This window comes from Chiloscyllium punctatum, chromosome 26, assembly GCF_047496795.1.
Source record: "Chiloscyllium punctatum isolate Juve2018m chromosome 26, sChiPun1.3, whole genome shotgun sequence".
NCBI lineage: Eukaryota > Metazoa > Chordata > Chondrichthyes > Orectolobiformes > Hemiscylliidae > Chiloscyllium > Chiloscyllium punctatum.
The window spans coordinates 81,029,759-81,051,594 of NC_092764.1; the positions used below are offsets into that span (position 1 = coordinate 81,029,759).

Consider the following 21,836-nt stretch of genomic DNA (forward strand, 5'->3'; position numbering starts at 1 on the left):
GGAGCACTGCTGCCTCAAAGTGTCAGGGACCCAGTTTCAATTCGAGCCTTTGGGGGACTGTCTGTGTGGAGTTTGGATGTTCTCCCAGTGTCTATGTGGGTTTCTGCCAGGCACTATCCAAGGATGTGCAGGTTAGGTGGATTGGCCACACTAAAAACATTGCCTTACAGTGCCCAGGGATGGGCAGGCTAGGTGGGTTAGCCGTGGTAAATGTGGGCAGACTGGGATAGGTGGGATGATCTTCAGTGAGTTGGTACAGACTTGATGGGCTGAATGGCCTCTATTTGCACCGTCACGGGTCTATTCTAATATCTTCCCTCATAATCACAACAATTTCCCTTTTAATCAGCCGTGTTATTGCACCTTTGCTTTTTGTCTCTTCTTTCTTAAATTTAAAAACCTGTGGCAATTCAGTTCCTATTCCTGGTCACCCTGCAGCCACATCTCTGTAATACCCACAATATCATATCCACTCTGATCTGTGTGGCAAATTTATCTGTTTTATTGAAAGTAATTGCACATTGAGGCACAAGGCCTTAAGGCTTCCACAGTTCTGTTCATTGTTGCCCTGCTCAATTCTAGCCCTTGGATTCTCTGCCTCACACCTTTCTTACCTCCCATTTGGTCTTCTGATTTCATCCTTACCTTGGTGTCATCCTTCTCCCTTTATAAGGGTTTCATGCCCTTGGCATATTAGTTTAAACCTTCCTGACTGCACTGACAAATACATTCCCAAGGGCACCAGTTCCAGTCCTGTCCAGGTACAATACATCCAGATTGTAACAGTGACACCTCCCCGAGAAAATGTCCCAATGCTCCAGCAAACAAACCCTCTCCTGTGCACCATCTTTTTAGTTTGATATAACCTACTATTTCTATTCTGATGTACATGTGGCATTGGTATTAACCCTGAGATCACTGCCTTTGTGGTCTTACTTTTTAAACTTGCTTTCTAAATCCCTGTATTCTGCTGTTAGGACATCATCCCTTGTCTTACCCATGTTGTTCACACCAATGTGAGCCTGAACCAATGGAATCCTGAGATCACTACCTTTGATATCCTACTTTTTTTAACTTCATAAAAACCCAACAGTGTGGAAACAGGGTCTTTGGCCAAAGAGGTCCACACCAACCCTCTGAAAAGCAAGCCACCCACACCCCTACCCTATCACTCGACATTGACCCCTGACTAAAGCACCAAACTGACACATCCCTTAACACCATGGGCAATTTAGCATGACCAATTCACCTAACCTGGACATGGATTATGCGAAGAAACCAGAGCACCCGGAGGAAACCCGGGTGGACACGAGGAGTATGTACAAACTCCACAGACAATAACACAGTTGGTTTTGAACCCAGGTTCCTAGTGCTGTGAGACAGCAGTGCAAAGCATTGAGCTACCGTGTCCTTTGCTTCCTAAATCCAGATTATTCTAGTTTTGAGGATCACATCCCTTGTCTTACCCATGTCATTGGCACCAAAGTGTACCACGGCCACTGGCCGTTCACCCTCTCATTTCAGAATGTCCTGCCGCCACACTGAGACATCCTTCACCCGATGTCTCCATCCTGGAGTTTTATTTACAATCACGGGACCATCTGTCTGTTCCCCTTATTACTGAATTACCTCTAACCATAACAATCCTGCTCTTTTCCTCCAGGGGTTAGGCCTCCAAATCCTCAAAAATGTAAATTTGTTCTCACTGCTCCATGCCCCTCCCCACAGGATCTAGTGCTGACTCTATTCCTCATCCCCCTCCCTCACAGGGCCCAGTGCTGACTCTACACCCCGTGCCCTTCCCCCACAGGGCCCAGTGCTGACTCTATTCCTCATCCCCCTCCCTCACAGGGCCCAGTGCTGACTCCATTCCCCATACCCCTCCCCCACAGGGGCTGGCACTGACACCCCATGCCATCCTGCTCAAAGGTTTCACTGGGGTAAAGCAGTCTGAACTGTTTGGTGGAATGCCCAGTGCTATAGGAAGAAGTCAATGACCTTCTCCAGTCTGCCAGCATAAGTCCCACCATCTTCTCTCGAATACCTCATACTCACGCTGTGCTCACTCTGGTTCCCCAGTCAAGTTTCCCTGCCATCAGGCTTGTTGGTGAGATGGCAGTTTGACTGTTAATGAGGTGGTCTGGGTTATGAACCAGGTGTTTAACCATCAATACGGAGCATCAGTTGGTAACTCCCCGCTGCCTAGTGAGAAACTTGCCATGCTGCTTGTGAAAAGATGGTGCGAGTTGCTCCTGATGTCAAGATGGATCTCACTGCATGTGTCACCCAATTCTGTCACACAGCTCACCATAACACACGCTGCTCAGACCCCGATACGATGCTGTCCATTAGATTTGGTCCCCACATCCACATCATTGGTTTAGATTGTGAACAGCAGTGATACAAACACTGACCCTTGTGGAATCTCACTGGACACAGGCTGCCATCTTCAGAATGACCCACTTATTCCAACTCTTTTCTGTCTGGTAACCAATTCCCAATGCCCACAGCAGGACCTTTCTCCCAGTCCCTGGTGCTCGAAGTGTGTTTCCCAACCTCCTGCTTCGGGCCTTATGAAAATCCAAGTACATCACATCCTCTTGTTCTCCATTATCTACGTTACAAGTAATAGCTTCAAAAAAAAACCCGACAGATTTGTCAAACATGATTTCCCTTTCACAAATCCGTGTGGACCCTGTCCAAACAAATGTTATTTTCGAAGTATTCAGTTATTACATTCTTTCAAACCGATTCTCATATTTTCACTCCTCCTGGTATAACGCTAACAGGTTTGTAGTTTTCTGTTTTCTCTCTTTCTCCCTTCTTCATTGTTGGGGAATATATTTGAGTAGTTTCAGCTGATGCTTGGATAACAGTGGCGAGGATTGTGGGAATGATGGTGTCAGGGAAAGGTTACTAGACTAGTTGTCCAGAAGCCTCAGTCAATGCAGGATGTGGGTTTAAATCCCAGTGCAGATGTGAAAATTAAATCCAATTAACCAACAAATACATTTGGAATCAAAAGCACGTCCCAGTAATGGTGACCATGGAACTATCAGGTTGTCACTAATGCTGTTCAGGGAAGGAAACCTCCCATCCTTCCCCAGTCTGGCTGATATGTGACTCCACATTGGCTCATGTGAAATGGCCCAGTAAGGTGAACCAAACAGCCCCTCCATTGTAATGACTGTGCACAGGAAGGGGAAATGGTGAACCAGGAAGAGCAGTCCATCACACACAATACAGGAAGTTTCCCACAATTTGGACAATGACAGATATGCCCTGACAAAGGACAGAACGTGCCGGACAAATCCATCCCAACTAATTCCCACCCCATCAGTCTGCTCTCAATCATCTGCAAAAGTGATGGTCATGGTATTAATGGCAATATCAGCCAGCATTTGCAAAGGAATAGACAAACATGCTGGGACAGACAGATTATTAATCAGTCAGGAATCAAGGGTAATCAGGGAAAAGGCAGGAAAGTGGAGTTGAGGATTATCAGACCAGCCATGATCACATTGAATAGTGGAACAGACTTGATGGGCTGAATGGCTTCCCTTCGCTCCTCCATCTTATGGTCTTAGTTTAACCACAAAACATGAGTCAAATAAGAGATGAGCCATCACCAACCCAGTGTCAAGGGGCGGCTCCACACGGAAACAGATGAGAACGAGCTGCTCCATTTTGGCTGGAGAATGGAAGAATGGTGACTCCAGAAAAAGTAATGGCAAATCTTTAAGGAGCTGGAGGAAAATACCCCGCGTTTCTGAAACACTGGAAATTGCAAATGGTAGAGCATATCCCAACCCAAATGACTGAGTGCAGTGGGATGTCCAGTGGGCACCCCCGTGTCTACTGAAGTGGAACAGGCCGGATTGTTCAGTTTGTGATGACGGAGCTTAAAGATGACCAAGGTCAGTCTTCCTGGAACCATGATTTAAATCCAGGATGTGCTTCCTGGGGCACCAAGTTTGTTGGTACCAGGGTGGGCAGAGGGGTTTTATGAATAGAGAGAGAACATATGAGGTTCTTAGCTGACTAGCAGCTCAGATGAGGAAGCCTTTTAAATTTAAGTTCAACTTTTGAGGGCAGTTGGGAGGACAGCTCTTGGGGTCAGAAAAAAATACATTTTCTCCAAGAAAGCAGGAATTGATCAGAGCAGTTAAGAAAATAAAATACCTCGGTGAAACCATGTAGTTTGTAAACATTCTAGAAAAGAAGTGTTTGGCTCGAATTCTGCAGATTATTAAAAGACTGAGAAAGTCTAAGTTCTCAGATGTGTAAGTGGTCAAGGGAAAAGGCCCCACAGCTCACGGGACCTGAACTGAGAAGAAACAGTGAACTCAAAACTCCAGAAACACTTCAGAAGCAATTTCTCTGGATCTTTCCAAAGTAAATGATGCTGGAAAGTAGTTGGGATTTTGTTTCTTTCTATTGTGTTGTGAAATCATTCAAATGGTTGTTTTCAATAGTGTAGTTTGTTTGATTTAGTTTTTATTTCTTTTGCATAATAAACTTTAGTCTTATTGTGACAAACAAATCTGCAGCTTTGAGAGCTTATTTCAATGAAATACTGCCACATTAAATTTAAACAAAACAAAATGTGATCAATCCTGCCAGGGTTCAGTCTGGGATCTGATTCTCCAGCACTAACATCACTGGGAGCACAACATCAACTACAGGGAAGCCGAGGGACAGGACTGGCAGCTTAATGTTCCAGGGTTTAGATACTATAGGGAGGATAGAAAGGGAGGCAAGAGAAGAGGGGGAATGGCATTTTTGATTCGGGAAAACATTACTCCTTCGATGGGATATTGCTGAGGGATCGTCCAGTGAAGCCATATTGGTGGAAATCAGAAACAAGATGGGAATGTTCATCCTGATGAGATTGTACTATAGGTCCCCCAGTAGGCAGTGGGAAACTGAGGGGGGGAAATATGTCGGGAGATCTCAGACATGTGCAAGAATAACTGGAGTGAAATAGGGGATTTTAAATTCCTAAACATATTTCTGGGATGGCTATAATATTAAGGGCTGGGATGGGGAGGAATTTGTTAAATGCATTCAAGAAAACTTTCTTCAAAATGTGGATATACCTACGAGAGAAGATGCAAAACATGACCTTCTCTTGGGAAATAATGCAGGGCAAGTGACGGAAGTGTTCGTGGTTGCATTTTAGGAACAATGCTCATACTTGTATTAGTTTTAAAATTGTGCAGAATTACATGCACTTTCTCACACTCCCACCCTCACATGCACCTTCTCACCCCTTTTCAGTCACACACACACACACTCTCAGACATTAATACCCCCCGCACACACACACACCTTTGTGGGGTAAATTTGTACTTGCAAAATTATATTTTATTTTGCTCAAAAACTGCACAACATCTGTTAGATGCTGTAAATTCCCAGTTTTGGAAATAGAATCAGTCTGAACATTGGGGCACAGACAGCCTCACACAGTGCACCTCTCACCTTCAGTGCATTATCTGGGCGAGCATGGCACACGTTGTTAAAGTTCACTTGAGAATGTAACTTTAAAAATGTTCTGGGATTTACATAAGAATGAAGTGAAACCAACGTGGCCATTCTAAATGATGAGACACAAACAATCCAGGTCTTTTTCAATATAATTTCAGTTACATCACACTGTAAATTTTTGTTATAAATTCTGTGTCCAATTATCTTATACTCCACAACCACCTAAAAAAAAACACACCTTTGGAGCAGTGCTCCGAAAGCTAGTGCTTCCAAATACACTTGTTGGACTGCTGTGTGATTTTTCTTTTTAAACTTGGCAGAGGGGTAGACATTGCATACATAGGTTTTAGTAAGGCTTTTGACCAGGTTCCACAAGGTAGACTGGTTAGTAAAATTAGATCACATGGGATTCAGGAGGAGTTTGCCAGTTGGATACAAAATTGGCTTCATGATAGGAAACAGAGAGGGGTAATGGAGGGTTAACAAAGAAAAATTTACAGCCTGGGAACAGGCCCTTCAGCCCTCCAAGCCTGAGCTGATCCAAATCTCCTGTCTAAACCTATTACCCAATTCCTAAGCATCTGCATCCCTCTGTTCCCCACCTACACATGCATTTATCCAGATGCATCTTAAATGAATTCACCATGCCTGCCTCTACCACCTCTGATGGCAACCCATTCCAAATGCCCACCACCCTCTGTGTGAAGTACTTGCCTCATGTATCCCCCTTAAACTTTCCACCTCTCACCTTGAAAACGTGACCTCTCGTTATTGAATCCTTTACCCTGGGAAAAAGCTTGTCTCTATCAACCTTGCCGTACCCTTCATGATTTTGTAAACCTCAATTAGGTCCCCCCTCAAGCTCCTTTTTTCTAATGAAAACAAACCTAACCTACTCAACCTCTTTGTAGCTAGCACCTTCCATACCTCATCGTAAACCTTCTCTGCACCCTCTCCAAAGCATCCACACCCTTTTGGTAATGTGGCGACCAGAACTGTACACTATTCTAAATGCGGCCAAACCAATATCTTGTACAATTTTAACATGACTTGCCAGCTCTTATACTCAATACCCTGTCCAATGATGGCAAGCATACTGTATGCCTTCTTGACCACTCTATCCACCTGTGCAGCAACCTTTAGGGTACAATGGACTTGCAGTCCCAGATCTCTCTGCCCATCAACTTTTCCCAAGGCTCTTCCGTTCACTGTATAATTCACTCTAGGATTAGACATGCCGAATGCAACACCTCAGTTGTTTGGACTGAAGTCCATCTGCCACTTCTCCGCCCAAATCTCCAGTCTATCTCTATCCTCCTGTATTCTCTGAAAGTCCCTTATGCTTTCTGTTACTCCACCAATCTTTGTCTCATCTGCAAACTTCTGATCATACCAACAGTGCTCTCTTCCAAATCATTTGTGTGTATACTCTAGAGCTGCAGCAAAACCTCCTGGCTCTTAACCTCAATCCCCCTGTTAATGAAAACCAAAACACCATCCACCTTCTTAACAACCCGATCAACTTGGCAGCAACTTTGAGGGATTTATGTCCATGGGCCCCAACATCCCACTGTTCCTCCACTCTGCCCACAATCCTGGCTTTAAGCCAAAAACCAATATCACCCGCACTGTCTGTGTCCTCATTGCATCCGGTGATCTCCCCTCCACTGCCTCCAAACTCAGTCCCCCAGCCCCACACTGCCCGGTTTGACCTGTTCTCCAAGGTCCACAAGCCCAACTATCCCGACCGACCCATCGTCTCGGCATGCTCCTGCCCCAATGAACTCATCTCTTCTTACCTCGACTCCATCCTCTGCCCCTCAGTTCAGGCAATTCCCATCTCCATCCGCGACACCAACCACACTCTCCATCTCTTCAGCAACTTCCAGTTCCCTGGCCTCCAGTGCTATCTCTTCACTATCGACGTGCAGTCCTTATACATGTTAATATCTCACAAGGATGGCCTCCAGGCCCTTTGATTCTTCCTGTCCACCAGACCCATCCCGTCCCCCTCTACCAATACCCTCCTCTGCCTCGCCAAACTGGTCCTCACCCTCAATAACTTTTCCTTTAACTCCTCCCATTTCCTCCAAATCCAGGGAGTGGCCATAAGTACCCACATGGGCCCCAGCTATGCCTGCCTCTTTGTTGGCTATATCGAACAGTCCCTCTTCAGCACCTACACAGTCAATGTACCCCAACTCTTCTGCTATTATATCAATGACTGCATCGGTGCAGCGTCCTACACCCAGACTGAACTGAAGCAGTTCATCGACTTCACCCAATTCCTCTACCTCTGCCACATCTACTCGGATGCGGAAACATTCCACTCACGATCATCCCAGATGTCCACCTATTTTGACCAACATGCTTTTCCTCCCTCTGTCATCCAGACAGCTCTCCACCGGACCACCTTCATTCCCTGTTCAACGGCTCTAAACTCCCACCCCTCAAAACACAATAAAGTCAGAATCCCCCTTGTCCTCACCTACCCCCCAATAGTCTCTGCATCTAACGCATCATCCTTAACCACTTCCGCCAAATCCAATTAGACCTGACCACCAAGAACACATTGCTGTCCCTACCCCTCTCTGCCTTCTGCAAGGACCGTTGAACTCCATCTGCACTTCTCAGCCCAACTCTGCATCCTGTCAACGTCTTGTAGCCTGCAACAGCCCTCAACACTATCCACAACACCACCAACCCTTATGTCGTTACTGGCAAACTTACTAACTTATCCTTCCACTTCTTCATCCAAGTCATTTGTAAAAACTACAAAGAGCAGACGCCCAAGAGCAGATCCTTGTGGGACACCACTGGTCACCAAGCTCCAGGAGGAATACTTTCCATCCACAACCACTCGCTGTCTTCTTTCGGCCAGCCAATTCTGTATCCAGACAGCCAAAATTCCCGATATCCCATACCTCCTAACATTCTGAATGAACCTACCATGGGGAACCTTATCAAATGCCTTACTGAACTCCATTCACAGCACATCCACTGCTCAACCTTCGTCAACATGCCTCATCACATCCTCAGAGATCTCAATAAGGCCAGTGAGGCATGACTTGCCCCTCACAAAGCCATGCTGACTGTGTTTAATCAAACTATGCTTTTCCAGATAGTCATAAATCCTATCTCTCAGAATGTTTTCCAGTACCTTGCTTTCCATAGACATAAGACTGACTGGTCTGTAATTCCCAGGGATTTCCCTATTCTCCTTCTTGAACAGAGGAACGATATTTGCTTCCCTCCAATCAGTCAGTACTACTCCCATGGAGAGTGAGGATGCAAAGTTCATCACCAGAGGTGCAGCAATCTCATTCCTCACTTCCCATAGTAACCTCAGATATATCTGGTCTGGCTCTGGGGACCTATCTAACTTGATGCTTCCCAGAAATTTCAGCATATCTATTTCCTTAATATCAATCTGTTAACCTGGTCCACAATGTTCTCATTATCAACGAGGTCTTTCTCTCTTGTGAATACTGAAGCAAAACCTCATTTAAGGCCTCACCTACCTCTTCAGACTCCAGGCACAAATTCCCTCCACTATCCCTGATCAGCCCTACCCTCTCTCTGATCATTCTATTATTCCTCACGTAGACCACCTCTGGGTTTTCCCTAATCCTTTCCCCCAAGGCTTTTTCATGCCCCCTCCTAGCTCTCCTCAGATCATTTTTGAGTTCTTTCCCAGCTACCCTGTAATCCTCTAAAGCTGTGCCAGGTCCTTGCTTCCTCATCCTTCAGTAAGCTTCCTTCTTCCTCTTGACAAGAAGCTCTTCTGTCATCCAAGGCTCCTTAACCTGACCATTCCTATGCCTGTCTCAGTGGGACAAAATTATCCAACACTCACAACCAGTGTTCCTTAAACAGCCTTCACATTTCTGTTGTACATTTCCCGCAGAACAATGTTCCCAATTTATACTCCACAGTTCCTGTCTCATCGTGATATAAATTTCCCCTCCCCCAGTTAATTATGGAGGTTTATAAAATCATGAGGGACATGGATAAGGTAACTCCCAAAGAGTTAGGGAGTTCTAAACTAAAGCACATAACTTTAAACTGAGTGGAGGAAGATTGAAAAGGAAGCTGAGGGGAAATTTTCTCACAGAGGATGGTTTGTGTGGAAGGAACTGTTTGAGGAAGTGGTAGATACAGGTACAGTTACAACTTTTAAAAGACATTTGGACAGGTACATGAATAGGAGGATCCCCCTGTTTCCACATTAAAGTTTCTCATTCAGCTCATACTGGTACAATTGGTTTGTTCTGTTTTACATAGAACATTACAGTACAGTACAGGCCCCTTGGCCCTTGATGTTGCGCCGACCTGTCATACCAATCTGAAGCCCATCTAACCTATACTATTCCATATACGTCCATATGCTTGTCCAATGACGACTTAAATGTACATAAAGATGGCAAATCTACTACCGTTGTATGCAAAGCATTCCATACCCTTACTACTCTGAGTAAAGAAACTACCTCTGACATCTGTCCTATATCTTTCACCCCTCAATTTAAAGTTATGCCCCCTTGTGCTCACCGTCACCATTCTTGGAAAAAGGCTCTCCTTGTCCACCCTATCTAACACTCTGATTATCTTATATGTCTCTATTAAATCACCTCTCAACCTTCTCTCTAGCGAAAACAGCCTCAAGTCCCTCAGCCTTGCCTTGTAAGACCTTCCCTCCATACCAGGCAACATCCTGGTAAACCTCCTCTGCACCCTTTCCAAAGCTTCCACATCCTTCTTATAATGTGGTGACCAGAACTGTACACAATACTCCAATTGCAGCTGTACTAGAGTTTTGTACAGCTGTAGCATAACCTCTTGGTTCCGGAACTCGAACCCTCCATTAATAAAAGCTAAAACACTGTATGCCTTCTTAACAACCCTGTCAACCTGGGTGGCAACTTTCAAGGATCTGTGTACATGGACACTAAGATCTCTGCTCATCTATACTACCAAGAATCTTACTTGGTAAGTACTTTGCATTCCGGTTACTCCGGCCAAAGTGAATCACCTCACACTTGTCCGCATTAAACTCCATTTGCCACCTCTCAGCCCAGCTCTGCAGCTTATCTATGTCTCTCTGTAACCTACAACATCCTTCATCACTGTCCACAAATCCGCCGACCTTACTGACCTCCAGGAGATTTTGGAGACAGCTAAATAGACAGTAGCTCTTCGGTGTGACTGAACCTACAAGTATCCTTTGATTTTCTGTACAATTCTGCCTTTCTGTGTTGTTTTAGCCCTGTCAATAGACAACAGCAGTTTCTGTTTTGATAAGTTTTATTTTCTAATGCGCTCAACTGTTCACCTCAAGGTCTATTCCAGTCTGGAAACCCGCAGTAAAGTGAGGATGAACAAACTGTCCAACATTTCAGTACCACTAACAAAACTCAAAAATGAAATAAAACTGTGTTCTTCCATTCTTAACAATAACCTTAGAAATTAAAATCAACCTGAAAGCTATCCATGCATCTCCTACCTTAGAACACAGGTTCCCAATTGATATCAATAACATTTCCTGAACCTTCATCACACTGGTAACCAAACGAGTTTAATGATGTATCAAGATTGCCTCCATTTTGTATCCAGCAGATGTTCACTGAGCAAAGTGATTTGACCTTGTGTCCTTCACCAAGGTCAGTGCTGTTTACTGTATTGACAGGAATGTGGAATACTGCAGCTCAGTAAATACAGGCAGTGGTCACAGCAATGGCTCCATGGGCCATCGATCTGGTCAGAAGGAAATAATGTCCAATTCTCTGGCCTTGGTGTTCCACTGTGGGAAACTGATTGCCCTTCCCACAAAGTTAAGGAGTTTGTGGGCAGTCACCTTCATAATAAAGATGTAATTTTGTAAAAACAGTCTTGACCGTGGTGAAGCAACATGTCACCCAACTCAAACCAGCCAGTGACCTGCTGGTGTCCAGCAGCTCCCACTGCTGCTGGTGAATTCCAGGCTGGTCATTCTAGGCCGTGGCTTCACCTACATTGTTGCTGTGGCTGGATGGCATGTCCCACTGCATCGGAGTTTAGGATGGGAAGCCCACAGGCAGAAAGACCTCACAGTCTTTGCTGTTCTTTCTCATGGAGGTCTCAGACAGCAGTATGAGGGAGAGTCTGGACAAACACCTCAGTGAGGCCAGAGGGGTTTGGAGATGTGACTTGTCAGCTTGGACCTGGAGAAGGCCTTTGGAAGAATATCCAACACTGACTTAATCAACTTGATCTTCAAATGGGGTTAATGCAGGGACTCCACAATTGGATCCATCTGCTCTACACAAACATCAGTGGAACAGTTTAAATAATGGGTGGGAATGGGAACGCTTTCCGATCAGAGATGGAGCCAGGCAGGACTGTCCTCTCTCCTGTCCTGTTTGTGTGCTGTATTGAACCATTTACGGAGTACAGTAGGAAGGAGGCAGGTGTAGGAAAAGGGAAAATGCCAGGTACTGCAGACACTGAGTTCAAATCATCCCTGCACATGGAAAACATCACTGTTTTCTGCACAGATTCACCGTCAGTGATCAGATTGATGAGAATCTGTGACCAGTTCAAACTGGCTTCAGGACACAATCAACTGCAGCAAGAATGAGCTCCTGTTCCTTTTCAGAACTGGGCCAATCAATCCTTTGCCCTTTGCCTTGTCTGAGCAGACTACCTGAAGGTGCTGGGAATGTGATTCAGAGGAGCTGAGGTGTGTGCTAGAACCTGGAAGGTGTGGGTAACTGTGATGTGACTGAAACTGGGCTGGGGAAGTGACATTCCCTCTCCATTGGAGATAAGGAGCTGGTCATCAGCTGGGAGATGTTTCTTCATTTCTCAATGTGGTGAAACTTTGGCCCATACTCCACTCCTGGACAGTGGAGGTCACTCAAAACATCTTCCACTTTGTCTGGAGTTCAACAACGGGCCATGTCTGTGGGGATACAGCAGTAGGGAATGTACCCAACACCCGCCTCAGCCCAATATAAGACAAAGAACTGTGGATACTGGGAATCTGAAAGAAAACAGGCAAGTGCTGGAGAAACTCAGTAGATCTGGCAACATGTACAGAGAGAAAAACAGAATTAATGCTTCCAGTCCAGTGATCCTTCTTCAGAATCGCTGAGTTTCTCCAGCAGTTTGTGTTGTGTTTCTGATTTCCAGCACCCACAGTTCTTTGTTCCAGTTTACTGTGGTTTATCAGGTCAGGTTTCACTCTGAGATCTGATGTGTCCAGTAGCACCATCAGCTGGGTCTGGAACACAACTAAAGTTACCTGGACCTTGGGCGTTCTGTATATCCAGAATGTTCCCATTTGGTTTCACTGTAGTTGATCTTGTTCTGATCCCAGCTGGAGGAGAGAGGGTACTCCCTGTCAGATCCACCCTGTCCACCCAGAGTCTCACTGCCTCTGTATGTTGCTCTCACCATGGTTCAGGTGAGGAACAGATCAATACCAGCTCCTTGTGGGATGTGCCTCAGTGGAAACAGACGATGGGTTTATCAGCTAACAGCCTGAGGTGGAGCCAAATGTGGACAGGACTGACACCACCTTCAAGGCCCCTCATTTCCTTACCATGTCTGACTGTTCCCAGTCTATCTCCACTCCCTATCCCACCTCTGCCCTCCCCTGAATTCCTTGTGTATCCCTCCACCCCCTTGACCCCATTCCCCCAGCTCCCCTCACTGCCACAACCTGGCCATTCCCAAAGTTCCATGCCAGCTGCCAGCTTTCTGTCCCTCTCCCTTGTGCCGTAACCAAGAGAAAGTGCTGCCCTCAGACCAAACTGCAGAAACCTGTCTGCTGTACATCACCGGGAAACAGATTTGAAATGGTCTCACCAGATTCTCACACACTGCTGATTGGGTTTTCAAGGAGGGACTGGGTTTTTATGTAAATGAATATTTATAGGATCCAAATGTAAATCAAGTTGGAAGCACCACAGTCTGGTGTAATACCTGACAAACTGCAAACACACGGCTTTATCTCGACACCACAACCTGTCATTAGGAAATACAACAATTCATACCCGGCCTAATTCAGCCACACTCCCAGCACGTCTCCTCAGTTCATCAGAAAAGCCAGATTGGACGGATAACATTAACTCTGTTTCTCTCTCCACAGAGGCTGCCAGACCTACTGAGTTTCTCCAGTACTTTCTCTTTTCATTCCATTTCCTGCTCTTGCAGGTTTCATGAGATCCCCTTGACATTTCTGCTCTTGCTGTAAACCAGGCAGTCAGTCTGGGCGACTGTCACTCGGGAGGCTGGACAGAATGATGGAAATGTCTCTCTCCAGGGAAGATCATGAGGAGCTCCACGTCCCCAGCCTGATCAGGTCGGCCTGGGCAGGCTACAGCCCAAAGGACTTAACATCGAGTTACCGAACTTCCAAAAACCTTCCCACCCATCCCCCCGGCTTCCTTTCCAGCCCCAACCCCTCCCTTCCATTCCACCCACTGATCCTTCCTTCCAGCTCCCAACCAGATCCATCCCTCCCATTGACCAACCAGGTCGAACCCACTACCTGTGTTCACTTATCACTGCCTCACCGTTCTGTTACTCTCCCCATCCCTCCCCTCCTCTCCCCTCTCTCTATCTGCAGATCCCCCAATCCCCACATCCAGTCCTGATGAAGGGTTAGACCTGAAGCATTGACTTCACCTCCTGATGCTGCTGGGCTTGCTGCGTTCTTCCAGCCTCCTGTTTGTCTACTTGGTCAGGTCCTTCACCCCCTGCTGGGTTCCTGCACCCTCCCCATTTCCCCATTAATATGGAGGCCCCTGTCCCAGCCATTTACACTGAAGAACATCCTGACTGTGGACATACTGCTATCCACAGGTCTGGATCAATAATATCATCAAATCCCGACAGTGTAGAAACAGGCCATTTACTAACCAGTCCACACCGACCCTCCGAAGAGTATCCCACCCAGACCCATTCCCCTACCCTATTACTCTACAATTTCCCTGAATACTGCACCTAACCGAGATACACGTGAACACTGTGGGCAATTTAGCTTGGCCAATTCACCGAACCGGCACATCTTTGAACTGTGGGAGGAAACTGGAGCACCCGGAGGAAACCCACGCAGACATGGGGAGAATGTGCAAACTCCACACAGACAGTCCCTGAAGCTGGAATCGAACCTGTGTCCCTGGCGCTGTGAGGCAGATCATCACTGAGTTACTGTGTCACTTTAATCTCCTGTAGTTCGATGTTTGGTGAATTAACAGATTTATTCTCGTGGTATACAGAAGGAGATGGGGTGGGAAAACTCGGATATACTCAGATGATATCATGATGTTTGTAAATGTAAGATCTTGCTCACTTGAAGCCCAGGAATTAAAGCCTGCCTTTATCTGAAGTGAGGAGGAGCCATGTCAGAAATACTGGAGAGACAGCAGGTTCCAGATAAAGAGAGAATAATCCCCAGATTCATCCACAAAAGGGAATAACAAACAGAAACACTGACAGTCTGGAATCCATATCAATACAGATTCAGAGTGAGTGGGTTCCTTCCATTACCTGGATGGAGGGTTCGTTCTTCAACTGAGTGACAACGGCCCTTGGGTTCCCGGCCAGAGGTAATGCAAATAGCAAAGACATCTGAACAGCAGTGAACTCCATCCGACCATCAGGGCCCACCTGCACAATGATAATAAGATGGTTTCAAATAGTTTCCATCGTCTTTTACTGAACAAGCCACTGACAATGTAACCTTGTTGTTTAATAATTCCATGGTGACAGGTTGAACGAGGCAGAGAGTGGGTTTTAAGGGAGTTGAAGATCTGTCACTCCAACCTTCACTCTGAATGAGGGATATGATTTGGAGGAGCCTGTCTTGGACTGTGGTGGACAAAGATAAAAATCCCAAAGCACCTAGATACAGTCCGACAGGTTTATTTGGAAGCACTAACTTTTGGAGCACTGCTCCTTCATCAGGTGTTTGTGGTGTAGAATCATAAGACAGATAGCAAAATTTTGTGTTAAATCCTGTGTCTTACAATCTCCACAAGTTAGTGCTTCCAAATAAACCTATTGGACTATCACTAGGTGTTGTGGGACTTTTAACTGATGATGAAAAAAAGACTTGCATTTCTATAGCAACCGATGACCTTAGGATGTTCCCAGCACTCCACAGTTCATCAATATATCAGGATTTTTAATGGGAATCAGACAGAAAATGCAGTTTATGGAGTTGGAGCCTCCCTGAACCCTCTGTTTTTAATGATGGTGCCCATCTTGGTGTTGGCACTAGGAGCGGGTGCTGTTCCCACACAAGGAAAAGGCCCAATGGTAATAGGACCCAGGGTGAGGGACATGCTGAATGGATAAGTGGGAGTGGGTAATGAGGTGCCAATCTCAGTGTGCCCTCACTGAAAGACAGGACCTGGCACCATCTCAAAAGAACTTTCCATCCTGTGAGCAGAGTGATCTTGTTCATCAGGATCACTTGGTTGATTTCCACCTGCCCTCTGAAATGGCCGAGCAAGCCACTCAGTTGTGTCAATCGCGATAAAGTCTGAGTTGGACAGCAGTGGGTCAGGAAGGCAGCTCACCACCACCTTCTCAAAGGGAATTCCCAACGGGCAAGAAATGCTGACCTCGCTAGTGACACCCGTGTACCAGGAATAAATTGAAGGAAATAGTTTAGTATGAAAACCTGGTCCATGTTTTCTGTTAACCTGGATCTAAAAAGACAAGTAAATGAGGGAGTTTTGAATATGATGTAAATTCATTAACTTTTGTCACGACTCTGGGAATAGCAGAGTTTGATTTCCAGTCCATTCCCCCCGTGAGGTGGAACAGCAAAGAGAGTGAGGGGGCTTTGAGCTCTTGTGTCACCACTGGGCACACAGAGATTCACAACAGGCAGGGCAGGGCTGGGAGGAGGGGATCTGAAGCCCTTACCCCCCTGACTGTTTGTGTTTTCTCAGACCAGACTCCGTGCTCCAGAAGGACAGTCAGCTGCTGAGACCAGGGAGTTGTATTCCACTCGGAGAAGGAGGATCCTTCAGAGGATGCAGCATCACATCATTCCCCGACACCCCCCACCAACACAGACCCGGGCAGTGGCTATCTGCTCACTATCTGATACAATGTCACAAGCTGGTGAGTACATCACTGCCTCTCCTGAGCAGCTGATGGGGACGGTGATGACTGAAACCACTGACAGACAGAGGTCTGGTCGAGGCCAAGCCTATACTGAGCCCCAAGCTGATGAGGGGCCTCTGCAGTCAGTAACATGGAACCTGCTGCAGTCGCAGCGAGAGGTGAGGGAGCTGCTAAAGGCTGACATCCCCATGGATGGACAATGGAGGAGTCCATTCAGGCCATCGGTGCTATCCTGTCCCAGCCGTGGGTGTGTCTTGCTTCCTGTATCGATGGGTTAGTGCTCCTCATGGAGAGCCACATCCAGGTCACTTGATGTATACACACACACACACCCACAGGGTGACCAGGTGAGAGGGGAACAAGATAGCTGGAGAGTCTCTTCTCGGGGCTCCTCCATCTCCCCATCACACAATGGGGCAGGTATCCCTTGCAATGGAGGAGAAGAGGCCCCTTCTGGCTCGGGGCCTTCTCTCAGTGTGCTCCAAGTACACACAGAGCCTCCTCAGTCCCTCTGCCAGTGACCCCAGCACCTCCAGTAGCCATGGTGACACAGTGAGTTCCTGTAGCTGTGAGGCAGTACCACAGCATGTCAGGGCACTTCAGGCCTCAGGCAGTGAATCACAGCTCCCAAGGACATCAGGGAAGGCAGTGTTTGGTCATTACCTCAGCTGGGTCACTGTGTGTGGAGAGTCTGGGCCCGAGACCCCCTTACTCCCTCTACATCCTCCTGGTCAGATGAGGAGTGACAATTGATGATGTGGTCCTGATGAAAGGCCTCCCCCTTTCTGCAGTGTGAGGTGCACAGAGCACAGGGACAGTATGGAAGGTCCTTTCTGGGACTAGTGCAGACCAGCCAATGGGATCACATGTTTAAGAGGCCAAGGGCCTGCTCATGCATTGCTGGGTCACACTGTGACAGGCCGTGTACCTTTCCCCTGCTATAATGGGAGAGGTGGCCATGTGTCTGTGCCTGCAATGGCCACCCCTCGTCCCTGAGGATCTTTTCCGGAAGGTGCACAGGAGGAGAGAACATCTGGAGTATCAGGAACAGGGAAAGTGTGTGGATCAGTGACTCCCAAACTTTAGACAAAAATCACTATTCCCAGAGCTATGAGAGTGTGGGTGGGAAGGGGGCACTGTGACAGCATTGGAGGGACAGGGGGAAGAGTTGTGAAAACTGAGGTGTACAAAGGGAGCTGTGAGAGTCTAGTCTTGTCTGCTCACTCCCATTTCCCTTGATTTATTCTGTCGGATACAAATTTATTGCTCTCAAGTGCCCATCTAATTTCCTTTGGAAATTATTGATCCTTTCCACCCCCAATAATTTCGAAGGTAATGAATTCCACATCACAAACACTCACAGTATAAAAACATTCTTCCTCACACTCCCACTGCAACTTTTACAAAAACCTTAAATTCCTGTTCCCTGACACTTATACAATCAGGAAATGGCAGTAGCTTCACACTGTCCACATTCTCCAATCTTCTCACTATCTTCTGCCTCTCTGTCAAATCATCCCTCAATCCCCATTGGGAAAAGTGCTGGGATTGGAACAAGGTCAGGCAGCTGGCCCTCAGAACATGCACTCCCTGATTGGGGTCATTCACCTGGTTCATCCAATAGGAGAACATCACATGATCCAGGGTTCAAAGGTTGGCTGTTGCTCTGAAAGGGAAGTTACACGATTGAGCTAAAATCTGACAAAAGGTGATTTTGGAATGACTGTGTTTAGGAGCAATGGCAAGTCTAAGTGCATGAGCAGGAACTCAGAAACTAAATGGGAGACTTCCCTGAAACTGGCAGGTTATAGTCTAACAGGTTTATTTGAAAGTATAAACTTTCGGAACACCGATCTTTCATCAGGAGTAGTACTCTGAAAGCTTGTACTTCCAAATAATCCTGTTGGACTATACCCTGGTGTTGTGTGATTTTTAATTTGTACATCCCAGTTCAACACTAGCATGATATTCTTAAAAGGGCAGCATGGTGGCTCAGTGGTTAGCACTGCTGCCTCATAGCACCAGGGTCCCAGGTTCAATTCCAACCTTGGGCAACTGTCTGTGTGGAGTTTGCACAATCTCCTCGTGTCTGGGTAAGTTTCCACCGGGTGTTCCAGTTTCCTCCCACAGTCACAAAGATGTGCAGGCCAGGTGAATTGACCATGCTAAATTGCCCATAGTGTGAGGTGCATTGGTCAGAGGGAAATGGGTCTGGGTGGGATACTCTTCGGAGGGTCAGTGTCAACTGGTTGGGCCGAAGGGCCTGTTTCCACACTGTAGGGAATCTAATCCAAAAAACGTCCACATCATCTGTGAAAATGAGCAGAAGTATCTGAATTGAGGGGGTCCAAATGACCTTTGCAGCAAATCCCCATTCATTGTGCTTTCTGCATAACCCAGTGTTGTGTCAGGGTAATAGGACCCTGGAGCAAGCTTGCTGAGATGTCACAGAGCTGCACATCACTGGGTATAAATACACTGGGAAAAACACTAGAAGGTGTGACTCTCTGGAAGACATGGGCCTCAACACTGGAAGGAAACAGATTAATCATTCCCTGTTGTAACTATAAGTCAGATGTTGGTGTGAGGTCACCATGTATCTGAATATTTTGTAGAAAGTCTCATGAACACTGTTAATGTGAAGAATAGGACAGAGATAAGCTTTCACTTGTCTTCTCCACAACCGGTCTGTCTCAAACCCAAAACTCATTGTGTGGCAGAAAAACCCAGGAGTAAAGAGGAAGCAGTTTGCCACCTTGTCAGCAACAGCCTTCAGTTCACTCTGACAACAGAAGAATGGGCTGATTTATCTTACTGCAAGTGATGCAGGAACGAATGGGGAAAGAAACATTGTGCTTTAGGTGATTCTCTCAGACTGACAGATCTATTTCATTCCCAAAATTTAATCAATGAAATTATCAAATCTTTGAAGGCCAGTGAAGTTACATACAGAGGAACAATTGTATTGCAGAGGAAGCTGTGCCTGGGCAGATAGATTACAGCAGCCATTTTGAGATTTGGAAGTATATTGCCGGTGTTGGGAGCACAAATTCCATGTTGGAATAGAAAGGTCAGGGAAACTGAGACATCAGGCAAAGGAGAGAGCTCCATTTTTAAATGGATTTAGGGAGGAGGCACTTGTAGCTGTGGGCAGACTGAAGGCCCTCATGAAAGAGCTTCCAAATGGAGTCAGGACAGATTGCAAGGGAGATGACACCTCAATACCTGGCCCTGTCACAAAATAGTGAATAGTCTCACGTGTGTCAGAAAGGTGAGTTCATGCACCATCCATTGGGATGTCCCACCAAGTGTACCACACATTCTTAACCACTCAATACACCAAACCCTTCTCACTCACCGGCAGCACTCAGCAACACTCATGCTAAACGCACACACACTGCAATAGACGCAATCACATTTTACAGGAGAAGGTGCTCCATAATAGCTACAGTGCCGACAGAATCAGTGGCTACAGGACCATTTCATTCACAGAGGGACCTCTGGAAATATGCTGAGAATCATGGGGACAGCTGGAACAGAGCCCATGGCTTCATGGGGGACATTAAGGATGACGGTGAGTAACTGCCTCTGCTGATCTCAATCCCCTCCTCACTCTCACCCTGAGATGGGGAATCAAATGAAAGCTGCAGACTGTGGGACCATGGATCTGGTGCTTTCCTCTGCCTCTTCCTCCAACATCCCAACCCTCCCATTCTGATTGGCTGCTTTCCGATTCCCAGGAACTGCCAGCTGGGGATCTCCTCACAGCCATGAGGAGGCGGAAGTTCAAACCCAGGTCACTGGTGAGGGGGCATTATAAATTGATCTCACAGGTGAGCTGCCAGGGGAAATGGGTACCAAGTGTGCCAACTCCATGGAGGGCAGGTTCTGCTGCAGGGAACACAGATGGGGTCATTAATGGGAGGCCTACAGAAGGAGGATGATGGGAATGCACACTGAGATGCTTGGTACATTAGCAGGCCATGTCAGACAGCCTATCAAAGGGCATGGTGAAGCTCAGTCCCAATGTGACAGAGGGCACTGCACAGAGCTTGGATCCCATCATTTCCCCCTGGGACAGTGGGAGCCAGCTCCTTGAGTGCAGCAGCTGACAGGGCAGTGATCCAGTATCTGTGCTCACTGTCTCAGCCTCTACTGAAGCACAGACAGAAGCCAAGAAACCCCTCAATGCTGCAGTGTGAGATCAGACTGAGGTTGTGCTTGGTCCCATGCAGGCTCAGACCTGCTGTGAACATGTCTGTGGATCCCAGTGGGCAAAGGGGTTTGCAGGCTCTTGGAGCAGGCCAGCAGCTCATCCTCCAACAGATCACTAGGGATCTGGGGATGCTGCCTGGGGGACTGGCAGAGGCACCTTGGAGCATCAACCTGCTGCCCTCTCTCAGGGTAACAGCATTTGTGCTCTCACTGTGGCCACTCCACCAGTCCCCTTGCTGTTGTCCCTTACCCTGTCAGTCCAGACAGCTGCTGTCTGTTGTGAGATGGTTCAGTCTGAAGCCAGGCCCAGGGTTTCCCCAGGAAATCCTGCAAAAGCCACCTGCAGTCTCCCCCCATTGGAAGTCAGCTGCCTTCCACTAACCATGCAGTAACCAATGGGGTAAAGCTGGACAGGAACACCAGGACAGGCACTCGGACACTGCACAAGGATGATCAGTTCCCATTTGTCCATGTCACTGGCTATGTTCCTGAATAAAGATTCTGTGATGCACATGTTTGGTGCTTGGCCCTGGGTGGTCCAAGTTGGGGAATTCAGTATTACATCAGGCAGGGAGGCTGCTGTGTAAAACCAGGATAGTAGCTCATCACCTGGTTCCAGTAACACACAGGGCTCACGGGGCACCTTCTCAAGAGGCTGGACCATGTGGGGTATACTGGAAACAGCTGGCACCACAGCACCCATCTCCAGGGGGGGCACAGTGCTCATGTAGTCTCATCACAAGCAACACTACAAAGGTGGGACTTTCCCCCTTGGTCATTGTTCAGATTATCCAGTTAGAAGTGATCTGATTCTATTAACTGTTGCAGTTAAATATTTGTGTGATCCTTACTCCGGGGGGGGGTGGGTGGGTATTTAATATACGAATATTATCAATAGGCAGACAATGTCACATTTCATTACTCCACCCTTTTTAATTACTGCATTCTGAAAACACTTACCCATGAGAAATTGGCAGTAACTGTAAATGCTAAAGCACCTTTCAGATCCTCTT

At 46.8% G+C, this 21,836-nt stretch overlaps 1 protein-coding gene across 1 annotated transcript in view; it reads right to left on the bottom strand.

Moving 5' to 3' along the window:
• The window catches only part of LOC140496228 (adhesion G-protein coupled receptor G5-like), a 93,066-nt gene extending 71,516 nt beyond the window's left edge, over positions 1 to 21,550 (bottom strand). Inside the window, exons 1-2 of the mRNA XM_072595729.1 lie at positions 21,206 to 21,550; positions 15,019 to 15,138 (exon numbers count right to left, since the gene is read on the bottom strand). Coding sequence (XP_072451830.1) covers positions 15,019 to 15,138; positions 21,206 to 21,550 — 465 coding nt within the window. The remainder of the gene's footprint in view (positions 1 to 15,018; positions 15,139 to 21,205) is intronic.
• Positions 21,551 to 21,836: the final 286 nt, after the last annotated feature.